The 17,131-nt window shown below is 48.8% G+C and overlaps 1 protein-coding gene across 1 annotated transcript in view; it reads left to right on the forward strand.

The window, feature by feature from the left end:
- Positions 1–433: 433 nt before the first annotated feature.
- Positions 434–17,131, forward strand: part of LOC115082359 (tensin-like) — a gene marked incomplete at its 5' end in the record, with an annotated part of 91,011 nt that continues 74,313 nt past the window's right edge. The window contains 2 exons of the mRNA XM_029586593.1: positions 434–532; positions 1,952–1,981. Of these exons, the coding sequence (XP_029442453.1) occupies positions 434–532; positions 1,952–1,981 (129 nt within the window). The remainder of the gene's footprint in view (positions 533–1,951; positions 1,982–17,131) is intronic.

Raw genomic sequence — 17,131 nt, forward strand, 5'->3', positions numbered from 1 at the left:
AAATGTCTGAAACAAAGTATTTTTGGCACAAAGAGGAGTCTTCTTGAGATGGAGTAGGTGGCTGGCAATCCAAAATTCAAGCGGTATTCGCAGTGCTTTGTAGCCATTTGAATCAGCAAAGCCCCTTTGGGAGTCCGTGCTCCCCGATGAGCAGTGAGAACCGTTTCTCATCTAAATGTATCGCCAGCAGCGGGCTGATCTACTCCCACTCCCCCGAGTCCCTCGCTCACAAACACAGTCCTTGGGTTTTTTCCCATATCCTCAGATTCCTTTTAGGTGGCAGGCGAGTCCCACGTTTCACCACGTGATTTTAATATCTGCTCCCTTTCATTGTGGGCCAGGATGCACTTTTCTTGTGGGCGCTGTTTAAATACCGACTGCATTTCTTGCTCGTAACGCCGCGCCTCTGTGTTTTTTTTTTTCTCTCCCCTAGTTATGGCACGCTCTCCCCCTGGCCTGGCCAAGACTCCTCTCTCAGCACTGGGGCTGAAGCCCCATAATCCAGCCGACATCCTGTTACAGCAGTCCGGAGGTGAGTAGCACCAGTCACCATTTATAATCATTGCATGGAATCAGCTGTGCTGTATTTACCTTAGGAAGCAGGAAGGGAGGATCGAGCTAATCCTGAAAACCTGAACCAGGTTAAAGGAAACCTAAGGGAGCAGTTGGACACTGGGGGTTGCCTGAGGGAAGTGTTGTAGCTGACCCAGAAGCCTGCGTCTTTAAGCATCCGTTAGCCTGCTAAAGACACCCGCTGTCATGTTGGTTTTCTTGTAACTAATTCCGCCGTCCTCCGGTGAACGTCTTCCAGCGGTGCAAACCCGTCCCACTGGGTGCTGTGTAATCTGTCCAGGGTACACAAGCCAAGTAGTAAGTTCACACCCTAGAGAAAAGCGAACCTTGTCCTTTTGTTTGGAAAGCCTGGAAGCGCGCCACTTTCAGTCACACCGCCGATGGCGTCCCCTGCCGGGCAGGAGCTGCAGCCTGAGCTCGACTGCTGGCGATGCCGTGCCGCAGTCAGAAGTCCTGGATGATGGCCCAGGATGGAAAAGGGATCATTTTAAACCATTAATGGCTAAACAAATATCTTTAAAGAAGGCTTTAGGGGGCAGATTGACACAACGTGAAGGTGGTCTCCCGGGCCAGATAGTACATACAGTACCAGGGTGAAAGGGAAAGCAGGATGAGAGCTCTCCACCTGCCCCGAGCTAGCGGAGAGCCCAGTGTCCTTCCTTATCTGGGGGCAGATCCTGTTGGCAAGGCTTTTACCGTACAGTGTACCCGCCCCGATAACCTGGAGAGTGAGCCTGAATCCCACTCCCGGCCTGAGCTCATCCCCAGGCTTCGTGGCAGGGCTTCCTTTTCTGTTTTGCTCTGCCTGGGGAAAGGTTAGGGGTAAAGCCACTCTAGCTCTGTCTGTCTCTCTCCGCTCTCTCTCTCTCCCGGCTCTCTCCTTTCCCCGTCCTGTTCAGATTCATTACTGACATGTTAATGTGTCTGTGCTTCTCTCTCTCTCTCTCTCCCCCTCTCTTCTTTTCACCTTACCGTCACCCACTCAAGCGTGTATTAGCAAAACCCCACCCCCCGGGAGGGCTCCCTTTCACCAGGGGTAAAATTGCATGACCCGTGCACATGGGTAGAGCTCTGGAGCTCTCTGGCGCGCTCGTTCCTGGGCTTCCCTTTCTCGGGTCCTCCTCTCTGTTTTAACTCTCTCTTTTATGTCTGTGCTTTCTCGTTCTTGTCTCTCTCTCTCTCTGTCTCTCTCTCCGTTTCTTTTCTGTCTCCCTCCTTCTGTCCTCTGCCCTCTTTTGGTTAGTTGTGCAAATGTTACTCCTAAACAGAAAGCTGCATGGCTGTTACCATAAATAAATAAATAATGGATCTGTGTTACTGTTTTTTTTTCTTTCTTCCTTTCTCAATCCTTCCCCCTCTCTCTCTTCCTCGGAGGTAGACAGGTATACCCTAGTTCAGTTTGTTGAAGGTAAGGAGGTTTTCTACCACTAACTGCTTTGGTTGATGTAGCAGAGGATAATTGCCTGGGGAACAGATAATTAAGTAACCAGCTGGGATGGGAGTGAATGCCTTCATACTTTGCTTTGGTGATGAGGCGCTATAACATGTACTAAAGGTCTTGAAGCATCCAATGCATGACGGTTCCCACGGTGCGATCTTCTGTGGGATGCCTTGTTATAAAAGCAAAAGTCTCAATGTTTTTTAGTGGGATTTGCAGCCGTGGCATGGATCCAGCACTTGGCTTGCACCTGGTCAACAGGTCCCATAATCGTTCAAGGCCTACAGATATCCTACATTTAACCGTGAGCAGCCAAGGCCTCTCCTCTGCTATCACTGTCATAATTAGGAGGCCACACGGATGTGGCTCAGTAAGTCGTGCACATCACGGGGCCTTCACAAGAGCCACAGAGGCCGCAGAGTCTGTTGCAAGCTGGGTTTCTTCCACAGTGGGAACGTTTTCTGCATTGTGCAGGGAGTCAGTACGATAGACGACTCCATCGACAGCACCGCACCCTCTGCCCTGCCCTCCCCTCCGAGCCTGCATGAGAAACCAAACGGTTCTTCAGACCAGTCAGGTTAGATTTGTCTCCACGCGTTCTCTGCGTGACGGCTATACTAGGGCAAGTCATGGACGGTATTACCAGTCAGCGCAGGACAGTAAATGAACATCGCTTTCAGCTTTCTCTCATGCTTACGGTGGTGCACCTTGTGATTTCTAAGATGTGAGCACTTTGAATGAACTGACGAGGGATAGGTTCAACTAAAAGAAAATAAGCCTGATATGTCTGACTTTTCTAAGTAACTGATGGCAGTAGAATATGTAATTGTAAACAAGTAATGAGACCGTCTTCAGGGGCCAGCACTCCCCCTCCCCCACTCTCTGGTTTTATTAATGCTTTCCCTCATTTTCCTGCAGTTGTGTTGAAATTTGGCATCTCCCCTATGCTCTGCAGACGCAGGCATCTCCCTTTCCCATTTCGTGCCCGTAGCAAAGATCTGAAGATGGGGTGCAGAGCAGCTCTAGGAAGCCCATGTGATTGGCGGTTTCCGCTCATGCCTCAGTTCAGTGGCTTTTTTATTTTTTTAGATAATCAGTATTCAGTTACCACCTAAGAAAGGTAACCAGTGCCCAGTAACCGATTAATATTCGACCTCGGAAGGATGCCTCGTGTAGTATGACTTCCAGTAGATTCCATGCAGTCAGGACCGCTCAGCTCTGCTTGGCTCACTTCTGCAGGACTAGCCTCATATTACATATCAACAAATACCCCCCCTCCCCCCAGATGACAGTCTAGAACAGGGGTCCCCAAACCTGTCCTGGAGGGCCATCAGCCAGTCGGGTTTTTGGGATATCCTCAATGAATATGCATGAGAGAAAATGTGCATGCACTGCCTCCATAACATGCAAATTTTCTCTCATGCATATTCATTGTGGATATCCCAAAAACCCGACTGGCTGGTGGCCCTCCAGGACAGGTTTGGGGACCACTGGTCTAGAATGTCCCAGATCACAGTGGCAGTGATCTCCACCAACCTGATCATCCAGTTTCCCCCTGTCCATTTTATAATGAGCGGGTACAGGCAGTGGGAGAAGTTACCTGCCTAACGGAGAAACTTCCTCTGTTCTCCTTTGAGCAAGTGGTTGCGGTGTGAATGTTGAACATGGCGATTCCAAGCAGAAAGTCGTTTGGATGCAGGATCTGGAGACTCTGCAATGTTATGGCACTAATGCTATTCATAGAAGCAGGGAAGGTTGATATTACACGAAGGTTGGTCTGACAAACATCCAGGGAGATTCTGTAAAGGGCGTTTACTCCTTCTCAGCCTTTATCACAGCCAAGAGTGCCCTACCATGGTGGCCTTGGTTGCTGTTACAAACCTTGCAAGACTAAAATGAGCTTGGAACAGTCTTATTTGATTCCCTAAACCTGCTCTCTGAGCAGCGTGATCAACGTTCCAGTCATACTTATGACGTAAGGACGTATGCTTGTCCAATCAAATTGAGTGATTTTTCTCCCCTGGAGGTTTATGGTAATTAGATATTTATTCTTGCTGTGTGGTGAATATCAAAGTTTGTTGACCATATATTGAATGAAAGCAAAAGGAATACTGTATACGCCTTAAAGGAAAAGTTGCTGCTGTTTATAATATTTCTGTGAAAGACCAATAGAAAAACGCACGAGAAATGTATATAGAGGGATCTACTGTGTATGATGTCTAAAATACCTCAATCGTTATCACTTTCTTCAATAATGTTTTCTTTAATATAGGCTGATTAAATGCTGTATCGCCATCATTGATAATGATCTGTATACGTTTGAATCAATATCCAAGAACTAATAATATGTTACCGTCCACCCAACGGGGCCTCGTTTCAGACCATTTGGTCATTTCTCAGGGGATGTCTAACTTCTTTTGAAACGTCGAAGACTTAGCGCTAGTTTTCACCGACTCAACACTCTACTCCCGACTGGGCCTTAGAGTATGAAAACTAGCGCTAAGTCTTCAGCGTTTCAAAGGAAGTTCGACATCCCCTGAGGAAAGACCAAGCGGTCTGAAACGAGGCCCCGTTGGGCGAACGGTAACATAGGTGTATTGAGTGAATGACGGTCACAATAGTTTTGGACCGCGCATTTTTTCAAAAAAACAGTTTGGAAAAAAAAACAGCTTGAATGTTTCATCTTGATTTACACTGTCTCATGGAAGAATATAGTTTGAGATATTGGTTGATGTAAAATTGCAAGTTTTTTATTGCACTTGACACGGTTAAAAAATACAAAAAATAAGGTTGGAGGTGGATAGTTGATGATTAGAAAAAAGTCTAAGCACCTTACCAAAGGGTGGTGATTATTGAATTGCTTATGAAACTTTCCACTCCTTCCTAAATAATTTTTTATAAAAATACTTGTGTATTAGTTCTTGGATATTGATTCAAACGTATACAGATCATTATCAATGACAGCGATATACCATTTAATCAGGCTAAATTAAAGAAAACGTTTTTGAAGGAGGTAATAACGATTGAAATATTTTGGACATAATATTTCTGTGGCATCATTGGTGTACACAGTTCTGTGTCTTCAATGTCCCAATCCCAAAGAGCTTGCAATCTAAGTCTAAGCTCATTCCTTGGGGAGCTCCTCAGGGAGGGGAGAGCTGGTCTTTGTCTGGGGATGGGGTGGATGGGGCTTGATTATTTTTAATGGGTTGTGCTTGTCAGGCTTAGTTTGTTAAGTTTGGGTTAGGGTTGGAGTAGGGAGTCCTGTCTTACTCAGTCTCTCGGTGGGAAGAGGAGGGGGTACTGATTGGGCAAATTTGGGACAGTGGAGATCATTGTTCTGATGATTATTCTATTGTACTTATTACTGTATGCTGTATACTGATTTTGTATTTATATGTCTTGTACGTTTTTTACTTATGTGTTGTGTGTTGACATTTTTTAACTGTAAGACACATTGTGTGGTCTTGCTAGACTGAAGGGACAGGATATTAAGTGGAAACAGAAATACTGTTGGAGGTGCTGGGGACTGCCTGTGGCAGTGTCTTGGAGACATTTTTTCTGACTGCAGAGTGGTAAGGGGATAAGGTGCTCGTAGATGTTCAAAGTTAAGGAATGGCCGCCCTTACCCAGCATATGAGACAAGATCACTTCTTGAGCCTTTTTATTTTTATGCAAAACGTTTGTGCTCACTACGGGGCAGGCGGTGACCCAAGAGTGTTATGGATGTTAAATTGACAAGAGGCACATTATAGGCTCTGAAGAGCAGAGGTTAAAGTAATTGTTAACATTGTGCATCTGTTTTTAAAGAGACAGGAATAATTTTGAGAGGTTGGTAGCGTCTACCCAACTATAGTTAGATGTGCTTCAGAATAAGACACCCCCTGAGACAGGCAGGGACTGGGAAAGTTACCTAGCTGGGTGAGTGTTTCTCCGAATAGACCCAGGTTGATTTATCCAACAAGACTTTCCAGGTAAGGTTTTCTGGCTGGTGCTGGACATCGGTGCTTGCTGAATAACGTTTAGCCACAACTTCAGAATGCCTCCCGCCCTGCCTCGTCTTATCCGGCTGAATTCTAGCTTTCCTGCCTAAGCCTTTGCAGCTGAGAGGGACAGGAAATGTAATCTGGGGGTTTGTCCTGAAAACTCAAAAGCTACCTGGGCAAAGCCTTTCGAATGCCGACAAACTGCAGGGTTTCAGGAGAGAAGCTGTTGGCTGACGAGAGCCCAGAGAGCATTTGTGAACAGCAGTGCTGGCAGCTCCAGTGACTGGGTCCTGACATTGTCACCACAGGCCAGGGTCCCTGTGCCCTGGATCCACGCAGAGAGCAGGAAGCCACCCTGCCCAGTGAGTGAGAAAGTCTCTGAAGTAGGGATGCGCAACCCTGAGGCTGAGCTCCTTAGAGGTCCTCAGCTTGTCTCTCCTTATAGCACACAGTTTAAAAAAAACCCAACACGTTGTCCAGGGGAAGCCAGAGTACTCATGATGGAGAGGGAGGGGTGCACTTTTAATTTCTCTATCTGCATTTACCTTGATGAAAGTTCTGTTGTGATCTAAAACATTGGAATATTTTCACTGGGCATTAAATTCCTTGAGACTTGGAGCTCTGGGTACGTAGCATTTTTCCTGTAGACTCAGAGATAAACCTTTAGCATTTCATTCTTAAAGGGTTTCTCGGAGGGATTCCGAGTGCTCTGAGACCAGAGGGAGGAAAACCCCAGTAAGCACCGATGCAGAGCAAAGATACAAAGCCGCAACGGGCTTCAGCAAAGCGGCTGGCGTTTCTGAGCTCCGCAGTGCTTCAAACCACTTATAAACCTTGAGAGTGGAAACTCAGAAGGGTCTTAGGCAAGAATGCTGAAAGGCGTATGGAAGATATACATCATTAACATGCGTCTGCTCTCCTTCAGAAGCAGGGCTGGGAAGAGGTAAATAGGCTAAGCCCTGAAGTGTGAAAGCCCCAAACCAGCACTACAATAACGGGCATCTCAGAGACTGGAAGTAGGAGAGAGAGATTAATGAAAAAGTTAATGGAAGAAAAGAGAGAAGAAAACAAAAGCACAATATCAGCTGGAAAGGCGTCATCTTGGAGAATTGTGCATGTAATTTTCAGAGACGTAGGCAGGGGTATTGCATGTAAAATTGGCATACAGACGCATACGCCTTTGCACATGGTAAGGGAATTTTCAGATGGGCGGGAATGCGCAGGGAAGGTCTGAAAGTACGTGCACGTTTCTGTATTTCATAAACGGAGAGCACACACATATCTCATCAAGCACGCGTGCCTGCCTTCATACCTGCTAATCAAATCACGGATATTAAATCTGACTTCTCTTTTCACTGCAGTTTTTGGGTGAGGGTCTACAGCAAGTAATGGAGGGTATAGGTGAGCTGGTGGAGCTCTTAGCAAACTGCTGCTTGGAAGTAGGCACACAAGCATTTTCTTTAATGAGATAAAAACATTATAAAAAACTGAGGATCATTACATGTGCATGTTACAATTATTTAGCATGTAAAATATGTGTTTACTTCTGTAAAATAGATAAATAAACTATGAGGATCCCTGCTTTAAAAGATATACGTATACTAAAAAATCTGCACATTCTTTCTGGGCGGTGATAGGCGGTATTTTATAAAATGTGTGGCTCCTGCTGCACAGTTTATAACTTTAGGTGCTCCTCCTTATGGATGTATGTGCTGAGCTCTGCACACTGTTGAAAATTACCTTCTCAGCTTCTGACAATAAAATCACTGACTTGAAAGCCATCGTAACAGAGACAGCGTTAACGTGTTTAAAATCATGAGAGGTCTAGAACGGGTAGATGTGAATCGGTTATTTACTCTTTCGGATGGTAGAAAGACTAGGGGGCACTCCATGAAGTTAGCATGGGGCACATTTAAAACTAATCGGAGAAAGTTCTTTTTTACTCAACGCACAATTAAACTCTGGAATTTGTTGCCAGAGAATGTGGTTAGTGCAGTTAGTATAGAAGAAAATTATTACTTACCTGCTAATTTTCGTTCCTGTAGTACCATGGATCAGTCCAGACAGTGGGTTATGTCCCCAATCCAGCAGATGGAGTCAGCACAAGCTTTGAGGGGGCGTATCCATATATACTACTACCCCCTCTGCAGGAGTTCAGTATCGAGTATATCAAAGCCCGAGTAGAAACCCCCGAAGGATCAAGTTTGTGGAAACAGATAATTAAAACAATTGTAACCGCAACAAGTAACTGCAACATGGGTACTTGCCAGGTTCTTATGGCCTGGATTTGCCACTGTTGGAAACAGGATGCTGGGCTTGATGGACCCTTGGTCTGACCCAGTATGGCATTTTCTTATGTTCTTATCCTACCAACTTGTAGGGAGTTGTGAAAAACAGCAAAAAGGAAACGACTGTGAAGACACAGAGCACTATGAACAGGAAATAGCGCAGAGCTGAGCAGGACCAAGAACCCAAAACGTGGTGGGCGTCTGGACTGATCCATGGTACTACAGGAACGAAAATTAGCAGGTAAGTAATAATTTTCTTTTCCCTGTACGTACCTGGATCAGTCCAGACAGTGGGATGTACCCAAGCTTCCCTAAACCGGGTGGGGTCCTGCGAGGCCTGCTCGGAGAACCTGCTCGCCAAAGTGTCCAGAGACTGAAGAGGCGAGGTGCAGACGATAGAGCCTCGAGAACGTGTGTAACGATTTCCAGGTGGCTGCTCTACAAATTTCTTGCGAGGATACCGAGCGAGACTCCGCCCAGGAAGCCGCCTGAGAACGTGTAGAATGCGCTACAATGCCGGGTGGGGGAATCCGTCCCGCCCCAATGTAGGAAGCAGCAATGCCGGCCTTCAACCATCTGGCAATGGTAGCCTTCGAGGCCTGAGACCCCTTCTTAGGTTCGGACCAGAGTACGAAGAGATGGTCAGAGATCCGGAACTCATTTGTAGCCTCCAGATAGAGGCGCAGAGTGCGCTTGACATCCAAAAGACGGAGCGTCTTCGGCTCTGAGGAGGAGAAGGACGGCAGCTCCACCATCTGGTTCACATGGAATGCAGAAACCACCTTCAGCAGGAAGGAGGGAACGGTGCGAAGCGAAACACCAGAGTCGGAAAAACGGAGATAAGGCTCTCTACACGACAGAGCCTGCAGCTCCGAGATGCGTCGAGCGGAACAGATGGTCACAAGAAATACAGTCTTGAGAGTGAGATCCTTATCGTTGCGCTGCGCAGCGGCTCGAACAGTGGTCCCGACAGGGAGCGAAAGCACAAGGTTAAGACTCCAGGAGGGACAAGGGTCCCGCAACGGAGGACGCATATGCTTGACACCCTTGAGAAACCGAGCAATGTCAGGGTGCTGTAGAAGAGAGGCCCCCCATCGCTCAACAGCGAGCCAAGGGCGGCCACCTGAACCCGTAGTGAATTATAGGCGAGCCCTTTTTTCCACCCCCCGCCTGTAGAAACTGAAGGATCTGAGGTACAGAAGCCTTAGCGGGTCTCGTGGCTGGCTGGTACACCACAGCTCGAACACCTTTCCAGACCCGAACATAGGCCGCCGACGTCGATGTTTTTCATGCCCGCAATAGCGTGGATACTACCCGCCCTCCGGGTAGCCCCGACGCCGGAGGCGGCGCCTCTCAAAAGCCAGGCCGCAAGACAGAAGAGTTCTGCCTGCTCGAAAATACCGGGCCCTGATGTAGGAGCTGGGGGAGGTGCCCCAGCCTGATTGGCCGTTGATCACCAGCTGTAGCAGGTCCGCAAACCAGGGTCGCCTGGGCCATTCCGGGGCGACGAAGACCACGGTCCCCTGATGGCTTCTATCTGCGGAGTATCCTGCCACCAGAGGCCACGGTGGAAAAGCGTAGAGCAGAAGATGTGGGGGCCACGGAAGGACCAGGGCATCCACCCCTCCGCGCTGCGCTCTCTCCGGCGACTGAAAGAAGGTGGAGCCTTGGCGTTTGAGAGCGGACGCCATCAGATCCAGGTGGGGGGCCCCCCACCGATGGACGATAAGTTGCATCGCTTTTGTCGGAGAGAGACCACTCTCCTGGGTCCAGCAGTTGATGACTGAGGAAGGTCCGCCTGGACGTTGTACCACCCCGGCGATGTGCGAGGCCGCTAGCCGGACGAGATGACGCTCACAGCCCACCAACCATTGCATCAGTAGCGCCGCCTCGAGCGCTACCTGCGGGCTGCGCGTGCCTCCTTGTCGGTTGATATAGGCCACGGTGGTAGCGTTGTCCGATAGAATTCTGACTTCCCGGTTCCGAAGAAGCGGGAGGAAATGTCGCAGAGCTAGCCGGACCGCCCTGGTTTCCAGACGGTTGATGACCACTTCTCCTCCACCGCGGACCACGTCCCCTGCGTGGCGCTTCGATCGCATACTGCACCCCAGCCTGCTAGACTGGCATCGGTAGTCACCACCACCCAATTTGGCAGATCGAGGGACACGCCCTGGGCCAGGTTCGGCGGATCCAACCACCAGCCCAGACTGTCCCTGGCATTCTGCGGGAGCCGGAGAATCATCTGGTAGTCCTGTGATACTGGTTTCCACCGGGAGAGGAGCGCCCACTGTAAGGTCCTGAGGTACGCGAAAGCCCAAGGTACAAGGTCGATGGTGGACCCCATCACTCCCAGGAGTTGTAGGTAGTCCCAGGAGGTGGGCTCTGGTAATGCAGAGAACCGTCGTGTGTGATCCCGCAAGGATTGAGCCTTGTCCTGGCGCAGAAAAACTTTGCCCAGTAGGGTGTCGAAGGTCACCCCCAAGAAATCCAAGCGTTGCGAGGGAGTGAGGGAGCTCTTGGAGAAGTTCACTACCCATCCCAGGGAATGTAGAAACCGTACTACTCGAGTCACCGCTGAGCGTCCATGATCGAATGACTTCGCCCGGATGAGCCAATCGTCCAGATAAGGATGAACCAGGATGCCTTCCTTCCGGAGGGCTGCAGCCACGACTATCATGATCTTGGTGAAGGTGCGCGGCGCCGTCGCCAATCCGAACGGGAGAGCCGTGAACTGAAAATGCTGGTCCAGGATTTTGAAACGAAGGGAAACGGTGGTGGTCCGGGCGGATGGGAATGTGCAGGTAGGCCTCCGTTAAGTCCAGGGAGGCAAGAAACTCCCCCCGATGTATCGCCGCAATCAGTGATCCGAGCGTTTCCATGCGGAACCGAACGACTCGAAGGGATTTGTTGACTTCCTTGAGGTCCAGTATAGGCCGGAAGGAACCGTCCTTCTTTGGCACGACGAAATAGATGGAATAGTGGCCCGAGCCCACCTCTCCGAAGGGCACGGGCGGAATAGCGCCTATCTCCCGGAGTCTGTCCAGAGTCAGCTGCACCGCCCTTCTTTTGAGGTCCGAGCCACAGGGAGAAAAGATGAACCTTCCCTGCGGAGGGCGGACAAATTCCAATGCGTAGCCGTGTTTTATGGTATCCAGGACCCACTGGTCCGAGGTGATCCGCGCCCACTCCGCGTAGAAAAACGTTAGCTGGCCCCCAATCCTGGGGACAGAGGAGTGGGCGAGACTGGCATCATTGTGAAGACTTGTTAGAGGGGTTCCCGGGTCCGGGAGTAGTGCGTGCGGGCCGACGCCCGCGAAAGGAGCGCGACCAGGGCTGAGACCTGGGGGCGGATGGCCGGGCGGCCGCCTGTCTGTATCCCCTGTAGCGCCGCTGCGCTCTGGCTCTGGTCCGAGAAGAAGAAAACGCTCTGGATGGACGAAACCTATCCTCCGGCAGCCGATAAACAGCGTTCTCCCCCAGGGACTTGATGATCTGATCCAAATCCTCCCCGAAGAGGAACTTGCCCCTGAAGGGGAGAGAGCCCAGACTGGACTTCGAGGACGTATCTGCCGCCCAGTTGCGTAGCCATAGTAGTCGGCGTGCCGCCACTACTGAAACCATGGATCTTGCGAGGACCCGAAAAAGATCGTACGAGGCATCCGCCCCATACGCCACCGCGGCCTCCAGTCGATCCGCCTGGGCAGCCTCATCATCCGGCAGATTCTGAGACGTGAGGAAGTTGTTGTACCCAAAGGAGACTAGCCCGCTGGGCAAGCGACTGCACATCACCGCCCGCATGCCAAGCGCGGAGACCTCGAAGACCCGCTTAAGGAAAACCTCCAACTTACGATCCTGTGTGTCTCGCAATGCCGCACCTCCCGTTACTGGGATAGTCGTCCTCTTCGTGACCGCCGATACTGCGGAGTCCACCTTTGGGACCTTGATGAGGTCCAAAAAATCTTCAGGGAGCGGGTACAGCTTTTCCATCGCCCGGCTGCTCTTCAGGGAGGCCTCCGGGGTGTCCCATTCCCTGGTGAGAAGTTGTAAAAGCGAGTCATGGATAGGAAAAAGCCCGAGCCCTCTGCCGAAGCGCCACCAGGACTGGATCTCCCTTCTTTGAGGAGGGTGACGACAGCGGGAGCCACTGGAGCAGGCGGGTCGGTGGAGGGTCCAAATCTAATTCCTGAATGATCTGCGGGATGAGGTCGTCCAGTTCTTCCTCTGGAAGAGGCGTAGGGTACGCGGATCATCCCCTTCTTGCGTGCCGTCCCCTTGGCCCCCGTCCGGGAGGTCAGGTCCCTGTCCCGCTGGGTCGGGCACCGCCCCCACTGCCGCTGGCGCCGAACGGACCCGAGTAGGAGGACGTGAGGCCCCCGCTTCCGAAGGGTCGGGGGGGGGCCGGCGCCGAGGGCGACATCCGTGGGATCTTAGGGGGGGGGGGGTCCCACAGGTGTGTCCAGCCCCTGTAGATAAGCGGTATGCATGAGCAGGATAAACTCCGGAGAGAATCCCGGCCTGCCCGGGTGCGTTTCGAGGGGCGGCGTGGTTCCTGCTCTCTGGCTCTGGGTGCTTGGCTCCTGCACCAGAATCGGGGGGGCGCCCCCGCTTGTAGGGTCTTCCCGAGAGACGTTCTCCCTCGTGTCCTGCGCCACCGGGCGCTCAGAATGTAAGCTGGCCCCCGTTCCCGCCAAAAATGGCGGAGTGGCCGGCCCGCGCCGCCCGGGCAAAAAAAGAAAATTCAGTAAGGGACTGTGAGGAACCTTCCCCCTCGGGAAGGCATCGTGCACAGATGCCCTCCCGGGAAATCCGGGACCCCAGGTCGCCGCAGGCCGCACAGGGAAGGTGCGTGTGTGTACGTGAGAGAGGGAGCCTGTGTGAGGGAGTGTGTGTATATGAGAGGGGAGCCTGTGTGAGGGAGTGTGTGTATATGAGAGGGACAGAGGGAGCCTGTGTGAGAGAGGGGTCTAACTGTGGGATTGGAGGGTGGGGGATTGAAATAGAGGGGAAGGAGTTGAGCCTGGAGTTGGAGGGGAGATGGAATGGAGAGCGGAGGGGTTGGGGCCTGAGAGGGCAGAGTGAAAGAGGTGTGGCTAAGGGAGTACGGAGAGAGGTGGAAGGGCCACTCTTACAGTGAACTTCTAGAGGAATATTTAAAACTCTGCATCTTTAGTAATAACTTTTCTGTATTACATAATACATTAATTACTCAGAGATTGTGATGTGTATCCTGTTATTTTAACCAATATAAATGATGGTAGAATTTTACATTTTTGTGCGCAGAATTTCCTCAGGAATAGCATCTGCTATTTCACATGTGTAACTGCAAAAGTTTACGTGCGCAACGTTTGCAAATTCAGCTTAAAATCTACTTGGTTAATAACAGTTTATGGACTGCTCCAGGAACTTGTCAAAATCATTTTTAAAGCCAATTATGCTAACTTCCTTAACCACATCCTCTGGCAATGAATTCCAGAGCTTAATTGCATGTTAAGTAAAAAAGATTTTTCTCCAAATTGTTTTGAAGTGCTACTTACTTACTAACTTCATGGAGTGCCCCCTAGTCTTTGTATTTTTTGAAAGAGTAAATAACCGATTCACATCTACCCGTTCTAGACCTCTCATGATTTTAAACACCTCTATCATATCCCCCCTCAGCTGTCTCTTCTCCAAGCTGAAAAGTCCTAACCTCTTTAGTCTTTCCTCATAGGGGAGCTGTTCCATCCCCTTTATCATTTTGGTTGTCCTTCTCTGTACCTTCTCCATCGCAAATATATCTTTTTTGAGATGCAGCGACCAGAATTGTACACAGTATTCAAGGTGCGGTCTCACCATGGAGCGATACAGAGGCATTATGACATTTTCCGTTTTATTCACCATTCCCTTTCTAATAATTCCCAACATTTTGTTTGCTTTTTTGACTGCCGCAGCACACTGAACCGACGATTTCAATGTGTTATCCACTATGACACCTAGATCTCTTTCTTGGGTTGTAGCACCTAATATGGAACCTAACATTGTGTAACTATAGCATGGGTTATTTTTCCCTATATGCATCACCTTGCACTTATCCACATTAAATTTCATCTGCCATTTGGATGCCCAATTTTCCAGTCTCACAAGGTCTTCCTGCAATTTATCACAATCCGCTTGTGATTTAACTACTCTGAATAATTTTGTATCAGCTGCAAATTTGATCACCTCACTCGTCGTATTCCTTTCCAGATCATTTATATATATATTGAAAAGCACCGGTCCAAGTACAGATCCCTGAGGCACTCCACTGTTACATTCCTCCACTGAGAAAACTGACCATTTTTATTCCTACTCTCTGTTTCCTATCTTTTAACCAGTTTGCAGTCTACAAACTCGCAATCCACAGATTTACGCACATTAAATCCACTTTGAAAATTATGCCATCCAATTTACCCATATAATTTACACCTTCTAACATATCCACACAGAGTTACACTGAAAACGTATGTGTATTCAACCCCTCTCCAACTCCAGCTTCAGAAACACCTCTGCTCAGTCAGGATAAACCTAGGCACAAACATGACATGCGTTTTAAAAAGCTCATTACTGCTTTTGAAAAGTACCTTCTATTACTAGAAAACTCACAGCTGCCTGTTGAAAGGCTGATAAGAAAGTGATGGGTTTCACGGCTTCGTGGTAGAGATAATTCACAAATGAATTATTTTAGGGGTCAAGTAGCCCCTGTCATCCCAGGATATCTGTTCATAAGGGCAGCCACCTGAATTATTTTGTGGAATTCAAAGGGGGATATGGCACAACTTGAAACTCTCAAAAATAAAAATCTCTACAACAACTTAACATTTCTGTAGCTCTACTAGGCATACACAGCCCGGTACAGGTCCCTAAAACAGAGATAGTGCCTAGTCTCCAACCCAGGTGAGCAGTGCACTACTTCTGTTGTAAACTCTGTCGCCTCACCCTTTCCAGCAGCTGGCCAGCTCTGGGCCGTTACGTGGGATAAGACTGCCTTCAGTAGACCTGTCTCTCTCCTGCTAATCCATGGAAGCAGGTAAGGAGGCACCTAAGGCTCCAGCTCACATCCCTGGACCACGGTTTCACCTCACCTTTGGTGTGTGGTCAGGTTTCTTATTAGGAAAGAAAACACCAACGGTGTCACAGATATTCCTAGAGATGGTTACCTTGTAAACCCAGAACACTTACAAGTCGTAATTCATTGGGACACGATGAGAGCTGCATGCCAAGCTTTATTCAGCAAATTGGGTAGCTCTCCTTAGTGTAAGCATGTGAACCCAGCTCTGTGCTTATATGAGGGAATAAAAACCCCAGCATGACTGAATCTCACCCAGATTCTTGATTGGACCAGGAATTTCTCCAGTGGCCAGTCAGAAATCTCCCAGAACAGTTTCCGGTCTTTGGCAGGCTCTCTCCCTCTTCCTTTCTCTCCTGGGCACTCTGGTCTCTGCTCAGAAAGTGCCGTGATCTCCTTTGTTGTTGCAGCTCAGCTACTGATGCGAAATGAGTCCCAGCTGCAATGAGAGTCTCTCTCTCTCGATAGCATGTGGTATTTCTTTGTCCACATCAGACTTTGTCATCTGATGTAATATATGACATCGGACAGGTTATTGGCTGTTAGTCCAGATTGGGCTTGTGGGCACTCACTTCTTGACGTTGGTTTTTCAGGAGGCACCTCCTGTCATACAAACATAGAAATGACGGCAGAAGAAGACCAAATGGCCCATCTAGTCTGCCCAACAAGCTTTCATACTTATTTTTCTCATACTTATCTGTTACTCTGACTGCTGAGGTCAGGGCCCTTATTGGTAACTTTTGGGTTTTGATTTCCTTCCACCCCCACCAATTGATATAGAGAGCAGTGCTGGAAGTGCATCTAAGTGAAGTATCAAGCCTAAATGTTTAGTGGTAGTAACCGCTGCTATAAGCAAGCTACTCCCACTCTTATTTGTTTACCCAGCCTGTACACTTTAGTCCTTGTTGGCTGTTGTCCGAATATAAATCCTCTTTTCTTCATTCCCCCTGCCATTGAAGCAGTGAGCTGCGCTGTATATGTATTCAAAGTGAAGAACGGGCTTGATTGGTTCAGGGTAGTAACCGCCGCAATAAGCAAGCTGCTCCCACGCTTATTTGTTTATCCAGCCATATGTATTCAAATCCCAAACCACAAGTTTTATCATGAGTTCAGCACCTGTTTGTCTGTTGTAAAGGTTGCGGCTTCCCATTGTCCCACCAGTTGTTCTCGCTGATTGGTTGGAGGTGTAAGCCGGTAATGACTTGGACCTGGCCACCCAGTGACATTTCCATGACTCAGCCTCTCCGTCTGGACTGTCCTGCTTTTGGGGGCAAACGCATATCTCCTTTCTGCAAGTCTGCGGGGACAGGAAATGTTTGTGGTTACACAGAGAAGCAGCAAAGAGAAAAAGGAAAAAAAACCTCTCAGAATCTAATTTTTCAAATCCTACTTCTATTTATTTATTTATTTTATATTCACAGTTTTAGAACCTGAAAAATCTGCATAGTTCAGTGCAGGTGACAGTAAACGTACAAAATCAAAACATTGAAAAACATTAAAACGTACAATTGAAATAGATACAATTAATCTACATAGCATTGTATAAAATGAATATATACAAGATTAGGCAGATGACCACCATAGCTATTACTAGCAGCGTCAGTGATGTGGACTTGAGGTCTGCAGAAAACCAGCGGCCAGCCAGTCTTACGGATGAATCTTGCCTTTTATAGCATTTGCATGCTGTCCCGCCACCTCGTTCAGACTCTGTATAATTTTTAAACGCTCGGCTGCTGTAATAAAAACATATTTCCACTCTAAAGTG

The sequence above is a fragment of the Rhinatrema bivittatum genome, unplaced genomic scaffold, assembly GCF_901001135.1.
Source record: "Rhinatrema bivittatum unplaced genomic scaffold, aRhiBiv1.1, whole genome shotgun sequence".
Classification (NCBI taxonomy): Eukaryota; Metazoa; Chordata; class Amphibia; order Gymnophiona; family Rhinatrematidae; genus Rhinatrema; species Rhinatrema bivittatum.